Here is a 24330-nt window from a genome sequence, read left to right as displayed (position 1 = left end):
GAATTGAAAAAGGGGTTCCTGGAAACCCCAAAACACGTGTATTCAGTAACATTGAATATTTCCTGTTAAGTATCATGCTTTTTGTTCTACAACATCGATAGTAAAATGAGAAAACAAGCATACATTGCAAGAGTTTATTTGTATTTGCTTTAGCAGATATCCTTCTTCTACTTCTATTTACAAATAACACTGATATTTAGATAACTGTATATTCAAACATGAAATGAAAAAGAGGGAGGAAAAAAGATTTCTATAGAAAAACAAAAACCAACACTCACACTTCGAATCATGAAAGAAGAATTTAAAACAATTATCCTGAGGAAATCTTCATTCACTGGAGCTTCTTTACAAGTCTGGACAATTCGCAGAGCTTCCTTGTGTCCATCCAGCCTTTTTTGGTAGTCAGGTTCACCAATTTGACTTAAGTCAAATGCATTTATCTATAAATTTCAATAATTTGAAAATTAATAAAAATTTTAAAAGCATATGGGTCTTTAATGGCAGTTAAATTATAACTTAAGTTTTGTAAAACTTACCATAGAAATAATTGTACAAATGTGTTTAATCTCTTCATGGTATTCTGCAACAGTTGAAAATATTTCAACTAAACACATTCGGGAGTTTTGATTGGATAATTTTCCAAATAAGGGAGCGAACAATCTAATGAAAAATCAATTCATAACATTAAAATCAAGCTGAAAAAAAAAGGTCTCAAGAACAACATTAATAAAAATTCTACTGTCAAAAACAAAATTACGAAAAAAAATGTGCAAAAAACTTGACGTAATACTAGCTCATGTTCTGTAAGTTCCAACACAGCTATTAGAAGTACAAAAATAACTGATATATTTGAGTTGTAGAAATCATAATTCCAATTCAAATCGAGCTGATGTGTGCATCACATTACTTCCTTTTACACCAATTTAATGTTATTTCCCATTATTGGCAATTTTAATGTGATTCAAGAGTTAACTCTCTAAATATCACAAATAGTGGCCAAATTGAAACCAGATTAAAATTAAAAAAAAAAAAAAATTGAATTTTCACACCTTAAATTCAAATTATGTTTTTCGCAATCACGAGTGTGTATGTAGACGTGTGTGTTTGTGTGTGGGGGTATGTGTGTTTGTGTGTAGGGGTTATGTGTATGTGTGTGTAGGCATGTGTGTTTGTGTCTGTGTGCTGGCATAAGTGTGTGGGTAGTTGTGTGCATGAATGTGTGTGTGGGGGATATGTGTATGTGTGTGTAGGCATACGTGTTTGTGTCTGTACAGGCATGAATGTGTGGGTAGTTGTGTGTATGAATGTGTGTGTGGGGGATATGTGTATGTGTGTGTAGGCATATGTGTTTGTGTCTGTGTGCAGGCATGAATGTGTGGGTAGTTGTGTGTATGTTTTTGTGTGTGTATTGTGTCTGTAGGTATGCGTGTGTTTGTGTATGTGTGTAGGTGTATGTGTTTTTGTGTGTATGTGCGTGTGTGTATAGTTGTGATATATATTATATCACAAAATATTGGCGATATATCGCCAAGTGTCCGCCAAATTATAGCACCACTTGAGTTTACATCGAAACTAACAATGATTTCCCCTCAAAAAGGGGTAAAAGACCCCTTTAGAAACATACGAATGCAACCAAAAGGGGAGGTGCACAACAAGACCCCACTAGGAGTCTACATACCAATTTTCAACTTTCTAGGACTTACTGTTCTTGAGTTATGCGACATACATACGCACATACATAGGTACATACAGACGTCACAAGAAAATTCGTTGTAATTAACACGGGAATCGTCATTATGGATATTTCGCATGTCTATGCGTTCCTAGGCACTTATCCACGTGTGATCGAGTCGGGAAAAAAACCTCAATATTCATTCGGGGGTGAGTAAAATGGAAATTAAGGTCGATTTTTGAGTGAAAATTTTTTCACGAATACAATACTTCCTTTTTCGTAAAAGGAAGTAAAAAGAAAAAAAAAAAACTTGTTCGAAATCGTAACTTTGGTTCAATCAGGTTTTAAAATTGTTTCACAGTATAATGAAGTAAAAAGTACTTACTTTATAAAGTAGTAGTGGTTTTCAACTTTTCTTATCAAATTAGATATAGTTGTTAAAATCAAGACTTCAGATTCCTAAAAATGTAAATATGTCATCACGCTAAAGACAAAAAATAAATAATAATAATTCTGTTATTAAACTAAATGCAGAAAAACATGATGAAGCTTCTGATTTGCATTAAGAGAAAACTACATTTGGATTTTCCTCAAAAACATAATTTAAAAATACGCAACTCCTCCTCCCCCCGCCAAAAACAGCAATGTTGTTGAAAAAAGTATATTTAACTTTGGACTCACAACACTTTTTCCTCTCTTTTTATAATTACCGCAAAATAAACGAGGACAATTAATTATTCCAAATGTAAAAAAGTTCTCACTTATTTAAGCGCAAAGTACATATTTAATAGCAACTAGAATTCTTTAAATTTCAGTATTGCAACTACATACTTATTTTAGAAAACTTACAAGTGCTGCACCATCTATAACATCTATATCAAGCTTTGAGAAACTTATATCTGATACTGATAATAGATCTACTTCCATTTCTCTGGGAAAACTATTCGACAATAAAATAGGTAAATAAAAGAGATTTTGTAAAAAAGTGAGAAAACAGCACTTACAGGTTCCATTTTTGTTTTAAACAGAAAAGGCAAAAGCAGATTGATTAATTTTGAGCTCTGTTGGCCATCTTTCACATAATAACTCAATCTATAAGACAATAATTACACAAGGTTAAAGTCAATGTCATTTCAAACATTAAACAAAAAAAAAAAAAAAAAAAAAAAAAAAAAAAAAAAACTCTCGACTCACTTTAATAAAATTTTTAGATTTCTAGAGGAAAGTGATTTCTTTGATTTTCTTCTGACAGCATTTGTAATTGTTAACTCAAGTCTAAGTAAAATTTTGTCAATGAAAGGCAACAACAACTTGGTCCCCAGATTTTCATCTACAGAAAAAAAAAGTATTACAAAAATGAATGCATAAAAGAACTTGCATTACAGAAACAAAATATAGAGTGGAACTATAATAACGTAAAATTTCAAATTTAAAATAGGGAAAAAATACACAAAGTAAAAATTTTTTTCACAATGCCCCAAAAATTCTGTTTTAACATTCAAATAATAAATACTGTCAGCACGGCTTAATCAACAGATAAACCAATACCCCACTCATACGAATAAAACCTCCCATAACCAAATATTTCCCCATCGACTCAATGTTAAAGATCCCTGTTTAATCGAATATTTTCCCCGGATAATCGAATAATATTGATCAACTTTCACAAATATTTTTTCCTGAAATCTTTTAAAAAATAAATTAGAAATAAATTAAGTAAGAAAAATTATTGACGTAAAAATATGAAGCAATAGTTTTATCGTCAACGGGTGATAAAAACAACATGCATATTCCACCAAAACATTTCCACTATTCTATCAAATTTCTTCTGTCTATGCCATTACAAAAAAAAAAAAAAACTAATAATTTGAATTCTGAAATTTTGAATTAGAAATATGTTTTTTGCAATTACGAGGTGACAGGACCCTTCTTATTGGTTACTTTCCTACTCACTTGTTTCTAGAAACGGCTCCTGTCCCCCCCCTCTTAGGCGGTTATGTGTGTACAGTTGTGTTGGTGTATGTGTAGGCTTGTGTGTATATGCACGTTGGCATGTGTGTAGGACATGGACTCCACGGACCAAGAGAAGCGGCTACTGGGAGAAGTTGTGCATGCAGAGGACGGCGGGGTTGAAAAATAAACCACAACGGCAAGGACAGTTAAGTGAAAACAATTAGCAATGGAGAATTGTGCTCAAAAAAGAAAAAAAAAAGAAAGAAGAAGAAAACAATAGATAGGGCAGTCAAGAATTCAGTTAAATAACACAAAAAATACACACATTTTAGACACTACTAATTAATGAAACTTAAATGTAAAGTACAATAAACGAGAAGGGAAAAAAGGGAGTCAGAAAATGTGTTCCCAAAAGACCTTGAACAAGCTATACACTATTGTTTTTTTTTTTTTCAAAAAATAATGCGGTGGAAAAATATGGCAAAATAAAGATTTCAAATTCAAGTTGTATAAGTCACTTTTTATAGTTTTATACGTACTTGAAATTAATTATGAAACTATTTTGTCCTTTATTTGTCTTATTTCAAAAACTTTATACCAATAGCATTAATAATTCTCCTTAATAGCTATTGATTTATTATTATTACCTTTTAAGACAAATATTGACAATTTAGGAAGGTAAAGAAAATTTCCCCGGGTAATCAAATTATATTTCTTAGAACCAATGATATTCGATTAAGTGGGGTTGACAGTATCTAGGAATAAGAAAGACATTAGAAAATAATGAACAGAATATGAAGAGCATAATGTGTTTATTTCACTTGCAGTCATACCATTAATTTAGCACTTATTTTACAAGAAGTTACTAGACTGCAAATGAGGAGAAACAAAGTTATTTTTAGTAGTACAGTAAAATCTGTGAAGTTGTCCGCTTTTCTCAGGCACGGAATTAGCCCTTATCATATAAATCAATCGTTGTAAGTTGACCACTAAAGTAGTGCACCGCAAGTGGTCAACTTACACAGGTTTCACTGTACTGATTAACATACACACATAAACAGACATACTTACAAACAGAGATATTAGTACATGAACACACAAATAACAATTAACGATTGATAAAAAATAATAGTAACTAATAGACTGAGGTAACTACCTCCTTCCGAAGCAGAAGCAGGTATATCCACATTATTTACATGCAGTGTTGGTAGATTTTCACAGGCATCCTCTGGCACGTTGCGTTCTTCATGCAACATTTCGAAAATAATTTTAGAAATGACACCAATAACCTTGGGCTTTGTCTTTGCCGATGCATACAGGTCTATCATATGAGGCAAAGGGGAAAACAATTTTGATGATTCATGATGTTTCCCAAACAAACAAAAGTATCTGAAATGCATGGGAGGAAGAACAACCATTAATTGTACAAACTAGTAACATTATAAAATTATAAGGAATTGAAATGAAGAAGATTAGACAATTTAGGTTATCTTTAGCAGAAAATAAAAAGGACAAAGACTGGAACTCAGCAGAATTTTAAAAAAATTATCTTTAGTAAAAAATGAAAAGGATAAAGATTGGAAAGAATTTTTAAAAATTAGTATTATACCATGTCTCATTACGTAGTTTTCATATTTTTTTAAAAAGTAAGGGGAAAAATCGATAAAAGATAAGATTTCAGAAAACACTATAAATATTTTTTTTGGAAAGAAAAAAAAAACATTATAAAGCTTAACCTATCAGTAAAAAAAAAAAAACTAACTAGCAGTCAAAATTTTAATCTCTGTAAATTTTCAATTCTCTGGAACAACTATAGAAATATACTCCTCAGTAAAAATACAAAATTTAGTGCAAAGATAAAATGCTCCTTGCCCCCTATAGTGTCTTACAAGTATAAAACACATAACTGCTCAAACTTCTTTATTTTAACTATAAGAACAAAAGGATTTAAAACCTATAAATTAATTCAAATATGATAATGCATTTATTTGCAGTAAATGAATAATAATATGAAAAATAATTAAACTAAAAAAAAACTGCATCAGTAAATTGCATTTATTTCATTGCATAAGAAGATATAACTTACAGTAGATTAAAAAAAAATAAAGATGTATAAATGTATAAAAACCTTGGATTTTCACTCCAAGCAGCAAACAAACGCAACAAGGGAGAGGGTTGGTTTACAGAATCAAATTCTAGTCTTTTAGCCTGAAAATAATAAGCATTGTATAAAAAATTTAACAATTAAGCAATAAATGAGAAGAAATAGGATTAGCAAAAAACTGATAAAGATTATTGGTCCTGCTCACTAACTTTTCATTTTTTTTAGTGTTCATATTTTTCAAAAGCATATTTTACATCAAAGCAATTTGAGAATAACATGAGACTACTTTTGTCTATGTCAACACAGTGAATTTGACTTTATTTCACATAAGTTTTAATAAGGTGAATTTTCATTAAAATGTATAACAATACTTAACAAAAAAAAAAAAAAAAAAAAAAAAAAAAAAAAAAACAATATTTTACATTATTTTAATAGAAAAAATTAATTAAAAAAAAAGAAAGAAACGATCACAAAATCAAATTCTGATACTCAACTTTTCAGCTGAAATATAGATTAATGATTTGATTGTTAACCTCAGCTCCTGATTACATTAAAAATGCTAAAAGTTTTGCATAACTTTGTAAATATTTGTAGTTTGAAACCTGTCATTCAAAAACTGCTTGATGCATACTTATAATAAAGCACTGCAAATATATTATGATGTAATGATCAAAATTAATGTATTTTTAAACTTTATTTTTCTAAGGATAAGAACTTACCATAGGCCAAACTAAACTTTCAAACACTGCATCAATTTCTTCAGGCAGAAAATCATACTTTGGAAAAGACTTGAAAAACTTGAAGAAATGACAAATAAAAAAAAGAAAGTTAATTATTCACGCAGATGCAGTAAAGCCTCAATTATTTGAGTTTTTTATTTCAATGAGGCATCAAATACCTCTAAGATTTTTTTTTTTGGTAGCGACTGGAAGGAATTTTAAACTTGATTATGCAAACACTCAGGAAAAGGAAAACATATAATTAAAACCTTACTTTTTACTGTATCACACACCTTTCTACAGCACATTTTGTCTCAAACTGAGAGCATTGCTTTTGAAATTTGAGACCTTTAAGTTGATTTTTTTCAGGCAGCTACTGCTTTCATGTATAATAAATATGAACCCTTTAAAACCTAATGAGGGTTTAAAGTCTCATCGAGCCCAATTTTAAATTGAAAAAGCAACCAATATAAAAATAGTTTTAAATAAATTCAAAAGGAAAAATTTCTCCACATAAAGAAATGCAATAAAGAAGTTTTAAACTCTAAATGAAGAGAATGTTTTCTGACATTATGATTTTTTTGCGATTTTGAATAGCCATTCCATTAGATGCAAGAAATATATAGACAATAAAAGAATTAGTGTGATAGCATAAGAGAATATCTGCAAAAAATGAAGAAATATAGGGAATATCAGAGGACCATGATGCCTGGACAAATTAAGTATAAAGAGATTAACCTTTTCTTCTTTTTTCAAAAAATACAGTAGACTCCCAATTAATCGCGGAATAGGGTGGCATGGTAACCGCAGATAAGCAAATTCACGGATAATCCAAATTAGGTAAAAACGATAAATTGTATGTGCAATAGCTTTAAAAAAAAAAACATTCGCATGCACTACGATAACAATGTATGCAAAAAAAAAAAAAAAAACATGTAAAAGCTAGAAAAGTATCGCTCATTATTAAAAACAGATTGCACATATATGCAAGCAAATCGTGTGAGCAGATTAACTGAACAATCATGCTAGAATATAGGGGAGGGGAATTTTTTCAAGACTGTTCCGGTCACTCGTTTACATACGTAAGGAGTATAGATATAATCACCAGTAAGTAATGAATATCTAAAGCAGTTAATGGAGTAGATCTAAAAATCAAGTTTCAACAAGTCAGGTTCAGAAAGGTTACCTTGAAAGGTTTGATGTCATTAGAAGGGAGTCAAAAGAAAGCAATTGGAGTATCTAAAAATAAATTTTGCACTGAATGTGCATTTTAACTAAACATATACCACATTCAGTTAATCATCACCAATTTTTATTATTTTTCTTTTAAAGTGTGAAAGACCACAGATAAACCGCCCTGCAGATAAGAGGCTCGTGGATAATCTGGAGTTTACTGTAGTTACTTCCCATGGCCATAAATCAGGTGAAATTAAAACTATAATGTAACATCTAATGCTATAAAACTTCCATATAATTAAACACTTAATACAAACTGAATCATTGGACATCATAATTACAAAATGACCTTATCAGTGTGGCTAACCTTGGAGAAACAATTGGAGGAGCATTTTGAAATTTTGTGGAGCAGCTGGGTATATTCTATAAAAATCACTAAAAAACTAAACCCAATCTTAAAACTTTTTGAGTTTTGATGGTCATTTTAAGCACTAGCATAAAAATGATTATTTTTAAATTGATAAAAAGGTTTTAAACACTATGTCATGATTTGAGAATATAAGCATCTTTAATTTCCTATATTTACATCTGTCGTAATAAAATAGCACAGTATAATTAAAATAAATTTGAATTTATTAAGAACTTCAAGAGCTGTATTTTTGGTAAGCCTGATAAGCATTAAAGCTAGATTTGAAGAATGATGCTGACTTAAATGAACTTGGATGGAATAAGATAAACATTTTTGAATGGGCGTGACAGTCTTCATAAAAAAATAAAATAAATAAATAAAGTATAAGAAGGGTTGAATATATTAGTCTACAAAAAGGTATTAATGTCTAAGCAGTAGAATGGCATAGCAGATAAAAATGAGAGAGCTACAAAAGCGGATGCAATCTGATTTTAAAAGCTACATCTAACGATTGCACCTACCATCGCCATCTCATCGTCACTCTCCAGCATTTCCCCCTCCACTCCTATTTCACTCTCTTCCCCAACAGCAAAATGTTCCTTACTTCTTTCTACTCAAGAAAGAACGTGTGCCTCAGTAAGAATCCTGATGAGAAGGTCGGGGCAGAAGGGAGGTGAGGGGGTATTTGCACAATCGCTAGAAAGTGGCAGTGAAATGGCAGTGGCAAAACAATGAGCATACAAGTCCTAAGCAAAAAATGAAATACATACAAGAAAGGTTGAAATTAGTCTACAAAAAGTTATAAAGGTGATAGGATGGCATAGTAGACAAAAATGAGAGAAGTGTTATGGAAGCGGAGCAATCTGATTTCGAAATGCATTAATGCTGACGCTTTCTATGTCATTCTCAAGTCTTTTTTCCTCCCCACCCACGAAACGAAGTTCCTTTCTTCTTTCTACCTTAGAAAGAACACGTGAGTCAGCAAAAATCCTGACGGGAAGAACGAGATTGTGATCCACTTGAAAATGTTCTGTGGCCGGAAAATGAAAAAAATACAAAAAGCGGAAAAGTGCGCGGATTCGCTGAAGATTTTCATCCTCGTAATTTTATCCTGGTTATTCCTTTTCTTGAAATGAATGAATTTGTTAACATTATAATATAACTATTATTTTTCAGCTACTCATGAACTCTTAAATTAAGCAAAATGCACTCTTATAGAGTAAGAAGAGTTCAGAATTTTGATAACTTCTAATGAGTTTTTAGTCAAAAAGTGAACTAAATGATAGGGACAAAAAAAAAAAACAATAACTTACTTGTATGAGTTTTATAACTGCTAAAGTACGAACAGCTTTCAAAATATTTATGCAATGCGGCAATACTTCTTCTCTTCGCTCTAGGAGTGCAGTACTGGTAGCTGTGATGACTAAGAGTACTTTAAGAAGATATGGGAGCAGTTCAGGTACAAGATTTCCCAGATGTTTCAATATCAAACCTAAGGAATTCAGTACACTAAAAAAAATATATTTTATTAATGGTTTTCATTATAATCACGTAATTCAATTAAACTTAAAAGAGTTAAACTAAGGTATTCAAAAGATTTCCCTTAGTAAGAACTGAAACACAGTAAGCAGTTTAAAACAAGTGAAGCATATTATTTTTTAACATGTTATTTAGAAAAGAATAAATATTTGAGGTGTGAGCATCGGGCAGAAAAAGGTTGAGTACCACTGATATAGCCAAGCTCCAATAAATTTGGCCAACAGATTATCATTTACACCCCAAATACATTTTTAGATTAACTAACATATAAAAAATCAATACGTAGCTGGAAACATTCCGATAAATACAATCCAAGACTTGTTAAAAAAAAACAATGCAAATAGAAAAATTAAAATGCAAAATATACCTATGTTGTCTACGTAGAGGCACAACAAAGGACAAATCACAGCTTTGTCGAATATTTTTCACAGACACAAGCGTTGATTCTAAAATGACAAAAACAAATTATAAATACTTTGAAAAAAGAAGGACATTCAAAGTGCCAGAAAAGTTTTCTTCAATAATATTTATCAATAAAAATAAAAACAAGTTATACCATAGATGAAATTCAGAAAAGAATTAAAAAAAAAAATCGTGAGCTGAAATTAAAGAACATAGCTGTTTTACTGATTATTACAGTCAGTATTTAGTTTACGGTCATTCCATTCTCATGTGTCTACTAAGTTTGGCAGCTGATGTGTTATTTAAATAAATAATAATAAATATCCACACAAATAATTGATGATTTTTTTAGATCATAAGATAAGCTGTTTAAATTGAAATCCGAGCATTGTTACTTAAGTGCAAGATGAAATTATCTTCAACCTAGTAATCATCAAAAAATTCAAAGAGGTGCATATGTTTTAAATTATAGATAACAACTTGTTCAAAACAACTTTCTCTTTTATGCTGCTCCCTCCACTGCGGTCAAATGTTACAGAAGGCACATATTTGAACTAATCTGTAGTAGGCTGTTAAATTACAACATTATTACTACACAAATACGTATTTGTTTTATATGTAAAAAGAGTATTACAACAAAAGTACTGTGGTAAGTAAAAAAACATTAAATAAATATTTGCAACTTTATTTCTCCATTGGAGGCTTGATGAATTTTTTTTTTTTTTTTTTTGATGATAGACACCAATCAACAGGACTTTGAAAGCAGGAGTTTACAAAATATAAAAACAAATAGCAATAAATAAGATAAACAAGATAAATATATGGCTAAGAAAATGTTCAATACTTTTTGATTTTCTACATGAATAGGGAATGTATTGAGAAGACGTTTTACTTTCAAATAATTTTGAATAGTTTATTTACCAAAATTTTTTCTTTTTTCCTTTTTTCAGGTCATTTTGTGAAAATAAGTTTCTATAATTTTTGAAACTAATTAGAAATTTAATTTCCAAGCAACATAAATTAACATAGTTTTCAATATTATGATCTTAATTAAGAGACGATTTTTTTTTTTAAAAAGCAAGCTTAATAACAATAATAAATATAATAAAAGTAATAAGGAAAATAATGACCTTTTAAGAGTTCTTTGAAAGGCAAAAATACCAGATCAAAAAACATAATCAATTCTTCTGCCTTGCAACCAGCTAAAAATCGAAGAACTAAAGACCTCCTAGTATTAGCTTGTGATTTCCCAGTAGTATTGTTGCCTGTTTTATGAAGCATTTTCCCATAAAGTATTCTAAAAGAGAGAACAAATTAACAACTACATACAATACAGTAAGCATATTTTATTTCAAGGGCACATAAATCTACAAATTTTATCCATCTCACATCTGAAATGCTTTTCTTAATTATTTAATAAAATTATAACCTTTAATAAGTTACTTGAAACTATCAAAGAAATTAAAACTTAAAAAATGAGCTTTTTTTAACTATAAAATGAAAACTAAACAATACATTGAGAAACGGAAAATACGTGCCTTCTAAATAGATTAAACAAAAATAAATAAATAAATAAAACCTAGAATAAAGCATTAAAATCAATTTAATGGTTTACATCCAAAATAAATTTTTTTTATTTATGTGTGTGAAAAATAATAGACTTCAAGGTTTACTTCTGCTCTTGAAGCAAGTTTCAATATTTACATTGAAAAAAAAAAAAACGAATTCATAAATAAATAAGCAGAAAGCTGTGGTGCTAGATCTAGGGAGAGCAAGCTGAGGTCCTGTCCATCAGTGACAACTTCTAGAAAGTGAAATTCACCTTAACTCTGCGTTTTTTTTTTTGGTCAAACGATACCAATTTTTCTGTGTATTTGACAATCAAAATATTTGAAAAATGTCATCCATTTCAGAAAGTGACATGTTTATGAGATATTACTCAATTTTGCATCTATTAGTTGACACAGTGCTTCTTACATACACATACAAATTACTGATCATTTTAAGCTGATAGTTCTGTAATATTAATACAATAAGAAAAAAAATAAATAAAAGTTTATTTATTATAAGCATTTTTTAACACTGCAAATACACGATAAATGGAAACATTTTTATTATTATAATTATTATTTCTTCTATGCTTACCTCATTAAAACGGCAAGTACATCTATTCTGTGCTCCTCTAGGATAATATTATTCTCAGTATCTAAACTGAACAGTACAACCTCTGTCTTGAAAGTTTTGTTGTCTAATATTCGGTAGAAATTTTCTCTGCAAAACCACAAAAGAATAAAGCAAGATAAATATAATGCTTTACATTAACTTTATACAGGGTGTTCTGTTTTAACCTGCAAGACCTTTATTTTCGCAACTCTTAGTCCTAGATGCATACTTCCAATTACAAAAATATTCAAAAATCAGATGCAGAGTTAAGATATTGAAAATTTGAAGCAAAACTAAAAATGAGCCAAAAAATACAAAATTTAACTTTTTATATGGGCCCCAGGTTCTCTAACTAATATTTACAGAAATAATCTCCATTAAAAACTATTATTGACACAAAAAACTTGACATTTGAGTGACCAAAACTGAAGGAGATATTTGAGTTTAAAGTTTTAAGGGACCATATAAAAGATGAGATAGGAATTAATCTCCCTTTCAGAGGAATGTCAGGTTGTCGAAGTAAATAAAATAAGTATTGATATTTTTCTTTGCTATTCCAAAATAAATGTAAATTTTATGCCATGATATGAAAAAAAACACTACAAAACCTCAAACAATTTTAAAAATCGCACTATACGCACACATATAATTTTAAACCCTTGTAAACCACTATTTTCCCCAAAAGGTGTTATTGATGGCGAGTGTAAAGTAGTGCATGTCACAAAATGCTGCATTTCATAGCTCGATGAATATTGGTCGTACTAATGTCAAACTTTTTCTGCTGGAATAATTTTCCAATGGAGAAAATTTCCCTAAATATAAGGGGATATGGGGCTCGTATAAAAAGTTAAACTTTGTATTTTTTGACTTATTTTTCTTTTTACTTCAAACTTTCAATATCTTAGCTCTTCATCTAATTTTGAACATTTTTGCAATTGAAAGTATACATCTAGGACAAACGGTTGTGAAAATAAAGGTTAAAATGGAACACACTGTAGATAGTTATATAAAAATACATGACAATAATAAAAATAGTAAAATAATTTTCAAAATTGCCCAAACTTACTTGTAGGGAGTCAAATACTTGTAGTTGTAAGTCATGAGGCAGTCAAAAGAAAGTTTTTGAATAACTGGATCAGGATAACTTAATAACTGAAAGAAATAATAAAGCAATATAAGTTCAGCAATCCTTTGGGCAGTAATCCCAATTATCGACTAATTTTATTAAGTAAATTGTTAATCAGTAACTGTAAACTACAGTAGAGTGCTGCTAATTCCAGGCAGCAGCCAGGGGCAGCTCTAGCGTCGTACAAACCGGACCCCTGTCGGGGGCGGCACATTTTAAGGGAGGCATTTTGGTTTGAATGTCTAAAACATTTTTAATTAGGGATAAACTTGTACAAAAGTATTTTGCAAACATAATTCCTTTTTTTGTAGCTTTTGGAAATCTTAAAAGTACGTCAACGTTGTTGGTCTTTTTGTTCTCCTATGCTTAATTGTACCGTAAATGCTGTCGCCAACGTCAGAGTCATGTATCTAGTTGCAAAGCGAGACAGAATGGGTCAGGTTCCATTCCCATCTGAAACCTCCGCCTCATTCTAGGCCCTAGGCCATGTGTTTTACAGCCCTATTGTCCATGCCGCTTTCTTCTTGTCAATTGTTTCGTATACTGATCAGGGTCTTAGGGTACTGATGATTAGACAAGGGGAGGGAAAAGCCTTAATGAGCAAGCTTTTGGCATTGTTCTGGAAGAACTGTAGCATTTCTGGAGGAGCTGTAGTATTTCTCTTTCGTACCACTAAAAACGAAAAAAAAAAAAAAGACGTGTGCCACTGTCACGGCCATCCCTTACATGAAATAGTTTCTTCTCTTTGAGTATTGAGTTGATTGTGTTCCTCGACAAATTAACCAGACACTCGAGCAGAGAATTTTTAACTAATAAAGTGATTTTTGAAAGCCTGCTCTGCATCTTTTTAGTCCTAGTTGAAGAACTGAATATGATTTGTTACTATTGCAATTTAGCTCAAATATTGTTGCCATCAGTGCCAAGAATATAAATATATATTTTACAGGAAAGGAATCTTTTTGAAGTAAGTTTTATGTTTTTAAATACTTATTCGTTTCTGCTTTCTTGTGGATTTATGAGGTTGAATAATATTATAGTTATTATTCACATACGTCCAGAAGGTCCAGAGGACATACGGTCCGGCGTACATAAGTTTCATGGCTAGAAGGTCCCGATGTTGCACACCTAGGAGATGAGTTCAAGTTGTCGTCTGAACAGGTTGGGCATAAGGTCCGGATTTTGAAGTTAGACCTTTGTCTCCAACAAATTTTGTCAAATATTAAATTGATTTAAAATTGATTTAGTGACTCGACAGGCAATTTCTCCCAAAACGTGTGCCTCTCATGAGAGCCATATTTTATCTCAGGGGCGCTGTGGGAAATTGCAATAGCAAGGGCACCCCCCCCCTAAATATTGTGAAGACCCCCAAAAAAGAGAAAAATACCCCTTAAAATTACCCCCCTAAAAATTCCAACGACGCAGTCTGCCCCATGACCCTTTCTAGGTGGGCACCCCTGGCAATAGCGTAGCAAGAAATTATTATTTACAATGTTTTAAATAACTATGCATTTTTGGTGGTCCAGTTTTGGACATTCTGCAGTCCGGACTTGAATCGCGCGCAGGGCTCTCCCTCCCCCCAGAGGGCTGAATATAATATTTTTTCAAAAATATTCTATATTATTATAGGGCAGACACAAACGCTACTCGGGAAAACAAAGTAATTTTAAAAGAAAAAAATATAGAATGTTGTGAAAAATCTTAAATTTCATTTTTAAAAGAACCTTAAAATTATCTTTTTTGATAGTTACAAATTATTGCTCAGTTAATCATGTCCCACACTTCATATTTCTTTCATCCTCACCTCTCCTTTCCTTTTTTATTTTCTCTAGACGGTTCAAAGATAAGAAAATCCTTAAAATGCTACGATTTGGAAGCCTCCTTCCTCAGCCAAAGCCATTGTAAGACATTTCAAATCTTGTTTCCAAGGGTTCAATTTTGCTACATTTCCAGGTGAAGAACTACTTAACACCTCACCTTCTAACAACATGGAAACTTGTTTAAGACTGCTTTTTGGAGCTACAATTTTGTTGCAAAAATTGCAGAGCCCCCTAATGTTACCAAATCTGATGTACAGTCATGTTAAGGCTTCTATTTCGGAAAACTCAGGACAAAGGCCTCGTGCCGCAAACCCTTCCTTCTAACATCACCCATTTCGTCAAAAAATGGATTTTTTGAAATGACAATTTGTTGATATGCTTAGCACGCAGTACTCTTTTCATAAAGTGAGAAGATGTATGAAATCTGAAAATGAAAAAAATATATTTTCACAAAATTAAATTGAGACCTTTAAACCATCAACCTAGTACCTGAATATCTCTTAAAAACTTCGCTTTTTAGAAATTCTATTTCGAATTTTTTTCGGAGGGAGAACCAAAGAGCCTCCCGTCCCATAATCATCAAAGTTTGTCGGTAACTGCGTTTTGAACTTTAATGACGAAAAATTGGGATGAGAGGTGATTGATCATAAAAATAAAAAAATATCCAAAACAGCACCGAAGCTCCATCCCTCACTTTAAAGTCAACACATATCGCCTATAATCGTGTCTTAAAGACTTCAGTTTCTCAAAATTTCCTCAGAAGGCCCTCTGAAACTTTCCATCGTCTAAAACAGCGCTCTTAGGACTAAAATTTCAAAATTTTCTCTGGGGGAGATCCCCTGGTCCCCCCTCCTGTAGGAAATTTTAAGTGTACTCCTCCCTTGGCTTAAAAATATTTTCTGGTTGTGCCACTGTTGGACAGTGTAGGTAGCTGCAGCCGTACTTAGGACCGACAAATTAATGAATACGTGAAAACAACGGTGAAACAACTGCTTTCAATCACAACCATTTCAGGGGGGGGCACTGGGGGGAGAGGTTTTAAATTTTGGAAGAACGTTTTACATTAAAAAGATAGAATTACCACAAGGAAGGGAAAAAAACTATATTTGTAACGAAAAATGAAAACATGTAATATTTGAACATTTTTTTTTTGTTTACCATGGGGAGGAGTGGCACTTTTGCAGTTTTGTCTGGGGTGGCAAAACTGCTACAGCCTGACCTGCAGCAGCATGATTTTGAGAAAAAAGATAGTATTCTTAAATACTATTTTTTTCCCTCTTACAAGAGAATAAAAAATAAAGAAATTCAAAAGTGGACTGCCAGAGATTTAACACAAGATGATTTCTTAAAAAATAGAATAACAATGCAGAAAGTGTGGTTATTAGAAAAAAAAGGGCTTCCTTGATGTGATTTTATAAACCTTTTAAAATTACAAAACTGTGTGCTTTTTTTAAAAAAAATTTCTTTCGAATTTTAATTGTGTAACAAAAATGACACATTTCTTTTCAATTTTATTATTTAGTCCACATAAATTGAGTTTACAGTAATCCAAGTTGGTATCGGTTCTTATTAGCTTGGACTATCGGAACTCGACGGCACTTGTAAATGCAGTCACATTTACAAGTCTTATAGTGTGACACCTCTTATATGTTTTAATTTTATTTGGTGGGGGGAGGGGGGGCAGGGTGCCTTGTTCAGATAATGTATATTTTGCCAAATTTTACATTACATGGCCATTTCGTTATCTCTATTTCTCCTATAACGTCACTACGGAAAAGTTATCTTAAAGAGAAGTGACAACTCATTTCAAGCATCCCTTAGTGAAAGGATAGACCAAAAACTTCAACTCATTACTCAGACACATGCCTTCAAAGCACTAAATTTTGGAGGTTTTTTTCTTTGTTTGCATCAAAAACATTAGATGAATATCATAAAACTGTTACTGATCTACCAAGAGTGGTATTAACAACAAGTAAAGTGAAGCAAATTAGTCCTTTAAATGATGAAAAATATTTCTAGCTTTTATATAACTATACTTTTTCTGTATTTTGCATTTAAATACTGCAATAAGTAGCTATACATTCATCTTTACTAATAATAAAGCTCAATGTTTGTCTGTGTTGGGCAATTCAAACTGATAGCTCAATCAAAACCCGAAGTTCAAAGAACTAAAAGCAGGTTTTAAGCAAGCAAACCCAACTGAAAATTTGTGGAATGATCTGCTTGGGAAGAAAGGACATACAGACACATATTTAACAATTAAATAAACATTTTATTAAACAATAAATATGTCAAAACATGGAAATAATAACAAGTGTAAATAAAATTCACATTCCCCAACAATTGAATACCCCCCCCCCCCAAAAAAAAATATCAGTAGGAAACATTTCTTAAAAATAGTATCGTTTAAAGTTCCAGTAAAATTTATATGACTAGATTAATATAAGTATAACCTTGAGTCCAATGCCATAAACAGAATAGTTCATACGAACGAGTTAAAAAGTTCATACCAAACAAGCTATTCCTTCCTTAAAAGTTGGCACAACATGTGAGGGCGCGATCCACCAATTTGGATCCCATATCAAAATTGTCCGTGACCATTTCATGCCACCATGCTGAATTCAGAAAATAAACCTGTCCTCCTAGACAACAGGAACCATCCATCCATCTAACGGACATCCAATCCAGCTCTCGAGCGTGGACCTTCAATGGTCCTGTTTGTTAGGCCTTTTCACAGCAAAAAAAAAACAACTTGATTTAAACTCTCAATTTTAGAGAGAAAAATCCCTCACTTAAAAACTCATCTCAAGGCAACAACTGGAACATGCCCGCATTTCTAGCTGGGCTCAACGACAAAACTTCCTACATCATTTAAAAAGAATCCACTATACTACGTGGAACTCCGGAGCACACAGCTCCCAGGCACAATCTCAGCACCTCAGAAAAACATTGGACTGCAGCCACAACATATTAAAACAAGAGGTGAAACAGTAAGAGAATGATTGATTGAGAGTTCACACTTAAAAAGCATTCCCTATCTCCCTATGCGATGGCGTGACGTATATCAAAAAGCATGCATAAATTACATTGAGGAAACAACTCAACACAGTTTACAGTTTAAAACTAAATTCTTTAAAATTGTTTCCCACATGCATACAGCAAGAATCTACTTAACATCTTTCTTATGACGTCACATCATCGTGGCGGGTCAACAAACGCATGCAGGGAATATTGGCTCTGGGAAACGATTCGAGCGCCGGTAAAATAACGGGATGACATTCCAAGTTCGAAAAAAAGAAGGAAGTAAGTTCTGGAAACTTTTCTAATCCTTCTAAAACTTTAGGAATTTCTCCAAGAAAAAAAATAATGGCTCTAGGCCAACAGTCTGGATATCTGCGACGTGCCTAGCGCCTAACAGTTCGACTGATTTTCATGAAATTTCATAAAAAATTAGTTTGTAGCATGAGGGTGAGCACCTCAAAGCGATTTTTCAAGAATTTGTTTTTATTCTGTTTCTATTTCAATTTTAAGCTCCCATTAGCAAAATTAATTCAGCTGCAGCAATAACGAGCGAATTGCCATAACGTGGATGAGCAAATTAACATTACATATTGGCGAGAAATTCATCATCCATTATTTATAAATATACAGGCAAACCAAATGACCTTTTAATTTTCTACTACGGGCTAAGCCGTGCGAGTACCGCTGGTAATTAAATAAAATGAATGAATAAATCTAATAGTATATATTTTTTCTTTTAAACAATTATTGTACATAATATTATGGTTTTAATTTTAGTAAAAATGAACTTGTTAGTAGGGGAGACTTAGAACTAAACTTTCCAATCCGAACACTTTTCAAGGAGGGTATATGATAAATTTTGGCGGATACCCCACATTGAATTTCAGCCATTAGTAAATTTTTAAGAATATTTTTAAAAAAGGTACCTAGGAGTAGTAGATGTCTGTTTGATGTTCAATGGCTCCTTTGTTTATAAGGTAGAATACTACATAAGTTGGAGACAGATATTTGTTCAAATAAAATCTACTTTAGACAACTTTATTTCACTATTGTAAATTAAATGACAATATTACTCCATTGAGTAGTGTCACTCTATAATAACAATATGAAAAAATAACATAAACTTACTTCTTTGTAAAGTTTTTGAAGTTCCTCAGTTTTGTAAATTGCTTTAGGATTCCTGAATTTTGTAAACACAGATAAATATGCAGCAAGAGTTCTAAACATAATGGAAAAAAACCAAAAAACATAACTATAGCATAATTCACAAAATTTTAAAGAATAAAAACTCTACATAGAAAAATCATACAGGCATACATAAAGCAGCAGCAAATAATGAAAACAAGCTTATTTATGTAGAAAAGAGGAACAAGCACATTAACTTGTGGATGTTGCAGCAAAAGTTTAGTGACACTAAAATCCTTTTACAATCTAAACAACTTACAATACATGATAAAAGATATTAGATTTAAAAACTTAATATGCATAAAACTGTATAAGGGTCATTTCACGTCAAATCGCCTAATGCCATGTGCCGTCATGTCCCCGGTAGCAGAAACTGCGAGACGCGAGACGTGTGTCGCAGATTTTTCAGCAGCCTGCAGATAATTTTACCAAAAAAAGAAAGAAAGAAAGAAAAAAAATTAATAAATAAAAGAAAAAAAAAAAAAAAGAAATACACCTTGGCAAAAAGATCGTTCGGAGTTCGTTTTTTCACCGGAAAAGCAATGGATGCTTCAGCATTTCATCTAGAAACATAGTCGCCATATTTGGTCATTCATAAGATCAAAGTAGATAAGATGCTTAAGTGCCTACATTTTCCAAAACAAAGGACAATTGGATGTTTCATTTAACTGCAAACTAAAAAAATGACTTAAAATGTGCAGCATTTTTTTTGCTTTGGATTTTTTAAAATAGTTTTCTTGAGAAATGAAAAATTTTATATTTAAAATTTCACCTTATCCTCATTGTTTTGGACTCAAAAGCGCTAAAAACTTTTCAACTTAAGTGTAGTCTCATGAGAATTTTTATTTTTAAATTATTTTTAGCAACAAATTCAGTAATTAAGATCTTAGTTTTTGGCGTAGTCGCCATGTTTGGTCATTCCCAAGCTACGTTTTCATAAACGGAATTAGATGTTGATTGCAATTCATGCTGTTGAAAATTGTGCAAAATGTGCCATTTTGTTCGGATAATTCTTAATTATAGTTTTGAAAAGTGCAAAACTTTATCTTTACAATATTATCCTATGTTCATTGTTTTAGAGGCATATGTGCTAAAATCTGACTATTTCAATCTACTTAATTTCTACTTGAATCTCTCTCTATTACTACTTTACAAATTAAAAAATCTATTTATAATCATTGAATTTTTCGCGTAGACGCCATGTTTGGTCATTCGCACTTGCCTAAGTTCCCAAAAAAAGAATTGGATCAAGTTTTGATCTGTTTGCTTCAATACAAACTATTCAAGGTAACAAGAAATCATGTTTTTTTTTTTTTAATTATTTTTATGAAACATGAATTATTATCTGCACAATTGTATTTGATCCTCATTGCTTTGGAAGCTCTGCAATAAACTAAAACATTCATCTAAAATGCAGTTTCCTGCCAATTTCTCATTCACTAATTTATTTATTTATTCATTTTTTGAAAAAAAAATTCAAAAATCTATTTCAACTTGAATTTTCCACATTTAAATAAATATGAATTGAATAATTGTTTTTCATAGTGTGCAGAGTTCTATTTATTTTTATGGAAGTAGTGAATCCCCCCCCCCCCTCCCCCAACCCTTTTTATACTTTAAAACTCGGCGACGGTGGGGGCCACCAAGTTTTTCGTGTCTAGTGGCCACTGGCCAGTTGGAACATATCTGAATCTTGACCTTTCAAGGGACTTGTGTATTTTATGAAAACAGAACTAATAATAATGCTGCAGATTATTTTCAACTGCCCAAAATAGTGTCGCAGACTGGCTAGAAAGTTTCTGCTACTGGGGTCATGTCTCAGATTTTGTCCGTTATTTTTTTACAAATAGATATCTATGAGAAAAGCCCAAATTAATTTTATAATTTGAAGAACAGTACAAAAAATGTTTCTAATGGCATTATTTAGCTTTTTGTTTTGACAGTAAAAGATGGAAAGAAAAAAAAAGAATAGTTACTATTGAAAAGTTTTCGTGGCCTGAACCTGTTTGGATTACGTAACACCTGAAAATGATCTTCCGCTCTTACAATACTCATGGAATACACATCATTCTTCTTTCACTTTGAAAGTTAATCAATCCATAGCTTTCGTTGATTATAAAATGTGAAATGAAAGGCATGCTTGTGTGGACGGCATCATTTTATAAAAATTTGCTATTTCCTTTGTATCAGAAGATGGAAAATTCAGAATTTCTATCAATAACTTTCAAAGAGGCTTTAAAATATACTTCAAACTGCAAAAATAATCTTTTTCAGAGAAATCTAGAGTTGTGGAGTACTTACTGTAAGGGTGGAAGTTCATTGTCTGGTGTAACGTAATACAAACAAGTTTATGCTAAGAAAAATTTTCAACAGTAATTTTTTTTTTTCCCATCCTTTAATGTCAATAATAATAATAATAATAATTCCATTAAAAATATTTTTATACTATTCTTCAAATTGTTCTTAATATTTAGTACACTTTCAAAAGTGTTGTTTTTATTTATCTATTTATTTTTGCGAAGTTTGAACGGAGGTTTTTGCACAATTCTTTTCTAAAGTAAACAACTTTTTAGTGATTAACTATTGATACAAATCCTTTGAGAGTCCAGTATTAATTGTTCTGAAAAGTTTTTGGCCTTTTTTAAGTTTAAAAGGGATTTAAAGTAATAGAAAACAACCTTTATTTTCTGCAAAACAAACTTCATTTTTTTAATTTCAAACCAACAAAAAACACCCTTTTCATTTTTTCTAAGTAGTAAGAAAATGATTTAAATATGCTACAAAAAAAAAAAAAAAAAGATGCAGATCGTAGTAGGTACTTAGATATAACTTATTTAATCTCCCAATTGAAAAAACATAAAAACTGACTTAAGATAAAGAGTGGCAACACCTAACTGTTCATAGAATACTTTCAGTCGCTCACACTGAAAGAGAAAAATATTAGCTTGAAATTGATACTAAATTCAGCTTAATTGGTTGAAAAATAAAGAAATTAGAGAGATTTTCTGAATTCATGCCAAAAGGGCGACTCCAAAAAATGATCAAAAATCGAATTTTTGAAAAAATTTTCCAAAGCGTAATTTTTATTCATAAAATCTAAAAAAATCAATTTGGGCTTTTCCCATAGATAACTATTTGTAAAAAATAATGAAAAAAATCGGAGACATGACGACACGGCCGACTATTTAATTTAAGCAATTTGACGTGGAATGATCCATAAGTAAAATAAAACTCGGTGCTGTTTTTTGATGAATAAAGTCTTTGTTATACTACTTCAACAAAATTATTGATTAAAAGCCATTTTGAAATAATATAATGTATTAATTCTTTACTTCAACAAAATTATTGATTAAAAGCCATTTTAAAATAATATAATGTATTAATTCTTTCTCCCAAATCCTACATTAAATTAGTAAGAGCTATATTCAGGGTTCGCGTTTACGCGCTATAGCGGGTTTTTTACGCAAATTTGCGGGAAACGGACGCAACTTCCGCGAAAATTCGGGTCCTGGGGACCCAGAACACCCAAAAGATAAAAGCCAGAAGAAAAAAAAATGGGGAAAATGCTGAAGATCTATCTAGTGAATGCTTTTAAACAACCAGGAGAATCAATAGAAAAGGATTAAAATGACCCTATTTCTTTATCAGCTATTCAAACACACCCCCTACTGTTGATCAGTCAATGGAATTTTAGTGATAAGACTGGAGCTTACAGTGACCTCCTGGGCAGAGCTCAGGGAGCAAAATATTGCATGTTCATAAACATCCCATTGTACTGTATTCTAAGAATAAGTTCTCCCTCAACTTTTATCTTAGGAAATTCCTAAAAACAGCAATAAAGACTAAACGTAAGAGTGGTTTCAATGCAATCTTCAGGATTAATACAGGACAACTCTAAAGTTAACGCTTGGATATTTTGCATTCATCTAACCAGAATGACTTTTGAAAATCATTATCTTGCATCCTCAATAAAAGCAGGGGTGAAAAAAAATGGCGAACATTTTCCCGATCGCGCTAAACACAAAGTTCTGAACTTCACATTTTTCTTGTGAAATTGCTTATGAATACTTGAATTTTACACAAAAGCACTTGGATCATGTTCACTTTCTAGTAATTCACCTATTTCTGATGGGCTATTTTTATTTGGACTTGCAAATTTTCAATTAAAATCACGCCATTTTGAAAATGGCGAGATTTTAAAAATAACACGAAAGCCAACACAGATGTTTTGAAATAGTCAAAATGAAGTCAAATATACTAATTTAAGATTGCAAATGAGCAATTTTCATACTCATGTCAGAAAATGTTTCGTTTTTGCGATCACCATTTTTGCGTTGGGTTAATTCGCTTGCAAATTTTTTCTATTTCTAATAAATTGCCAATGATATTTGATAATTCATGGAGGGGGGCTGTTCGCTTTTTTACACCTAGGAATTTTTTTATAAAAGTAAAGGTTAAGGGAGTGCTTTCTGCTTGATCAATCAAGGGCATTTGTTTTTTGTTTCATGGTAAAATCCAACTTTAAAGTAAATTTTGAGTTTATCTTATTGTATTTGATTAAATAGTTTCTCAAATAACTAAGTCTTGCAAGTGTATTATTTGAAAATATGATAATCACAGAAAAAAGGACGAAATTAACCAATTTAATTTATTTCATACCTTTAAATAACTATGTGGATAGTTTCTTTTCCCTAAGTATAAATAGTTGTATATTATTTGTTTATAAGCTAAGATTTCCTGTTTAAAATTTAAGGGACTCATTTTTTCCACCAAAGGACCCCAAATCTATTTCATTAATGGGTCCCTGGGACCCAGGTTACGGATAGTTGAGCGCGAACACTGTATATTTGTTATAAAATTTTGGTGTTCAGCAGGGGTGACCACCTTTGGGGAGGGGGGGGGTCATGGCGCAGACTGCAGCAATGAAATTTTTAGGGGTATTTTTCTCATTTGGGAAGGGGTGGGGCTTTTGCTTTCGGGGGTCTTTGCATATTAAGGGAGGGGGGTGATCTTTTGATCTTAGAGGTGGGCACCCCTGTGGTCG

The 24330-nt window shown here is 31.6% G+C and overlaps 1 protein-coding gene across 1 annotated transcript in view; it reads right to left on the bottom strand.

Annotated features, from left to right (window-relative positions):
- LOC129230564 (small subunit processome component 20 homolog) overlaps positions 1-24330 on the bottom strand; it is a 141772-nt gene that overhangs the window by 64388 nt on the left and 53054 nt on the right. The window contains exons 23-36 of the mRNA XM_054864969.1: positions 19230-19320; positions 13204-13289; positions 12120-12245; positions 11105-11271; positions 9940-10018; positions 9347-9542; positions 6449-6526; positions 5754-5833; positions 4782-5014; positions 2867-3002; positions 2677-2764; positions 2058-2131; positions 537-660; positions 279-440 (exon numbers count right to left, since the gene is read on the bottom strand). Of these exons, the coding sequence (XP_054720944.1) occupies positions 279-440; positions 537-660; positions 2058-2131; positions 2677-2764; positions 2867-3002; positions 4782-5014; positions 5754-5833; positions 6449-6526; positions 9347-9542; positions 9940-10018; positions 11105-11271; positions 12120-12245; positions 13204-13289; positions 19230-19320 (1720 nt within the window). The remainder of the gene's footprint in view (positions 1-278; positions 441-536; positions 661-2057; positions 2132-2676; positions 2765-2866; positions 3003-4781; positions 5015-5753; positions 5834-6448; positions 6527-9346; positions 9543-9939; positions 10019-11104; positions 11272-12119; positions 12246-13203; positions 13290-19229; positions 19321-24330) is intronic.

This window comes from Uloborus diversus, chromosome 9 (assembly GCF_026930045.1).
Source record: "Uloborus diversus isolate 005 chromosome 9, Udiv.v.3.1, whole genome shotgun sequence".
In the NCBI taxonomy this organism is placed as follows: domain Eukaryota; kingdom Metazoa; phylum Arthropoda; class Arachnida; order Araneae; family Uloboridae; genus Uloborus; species Uloborus diversus.
This window is presented reverse-complemented; position numbering and strand designations above follow the sequence as displayed.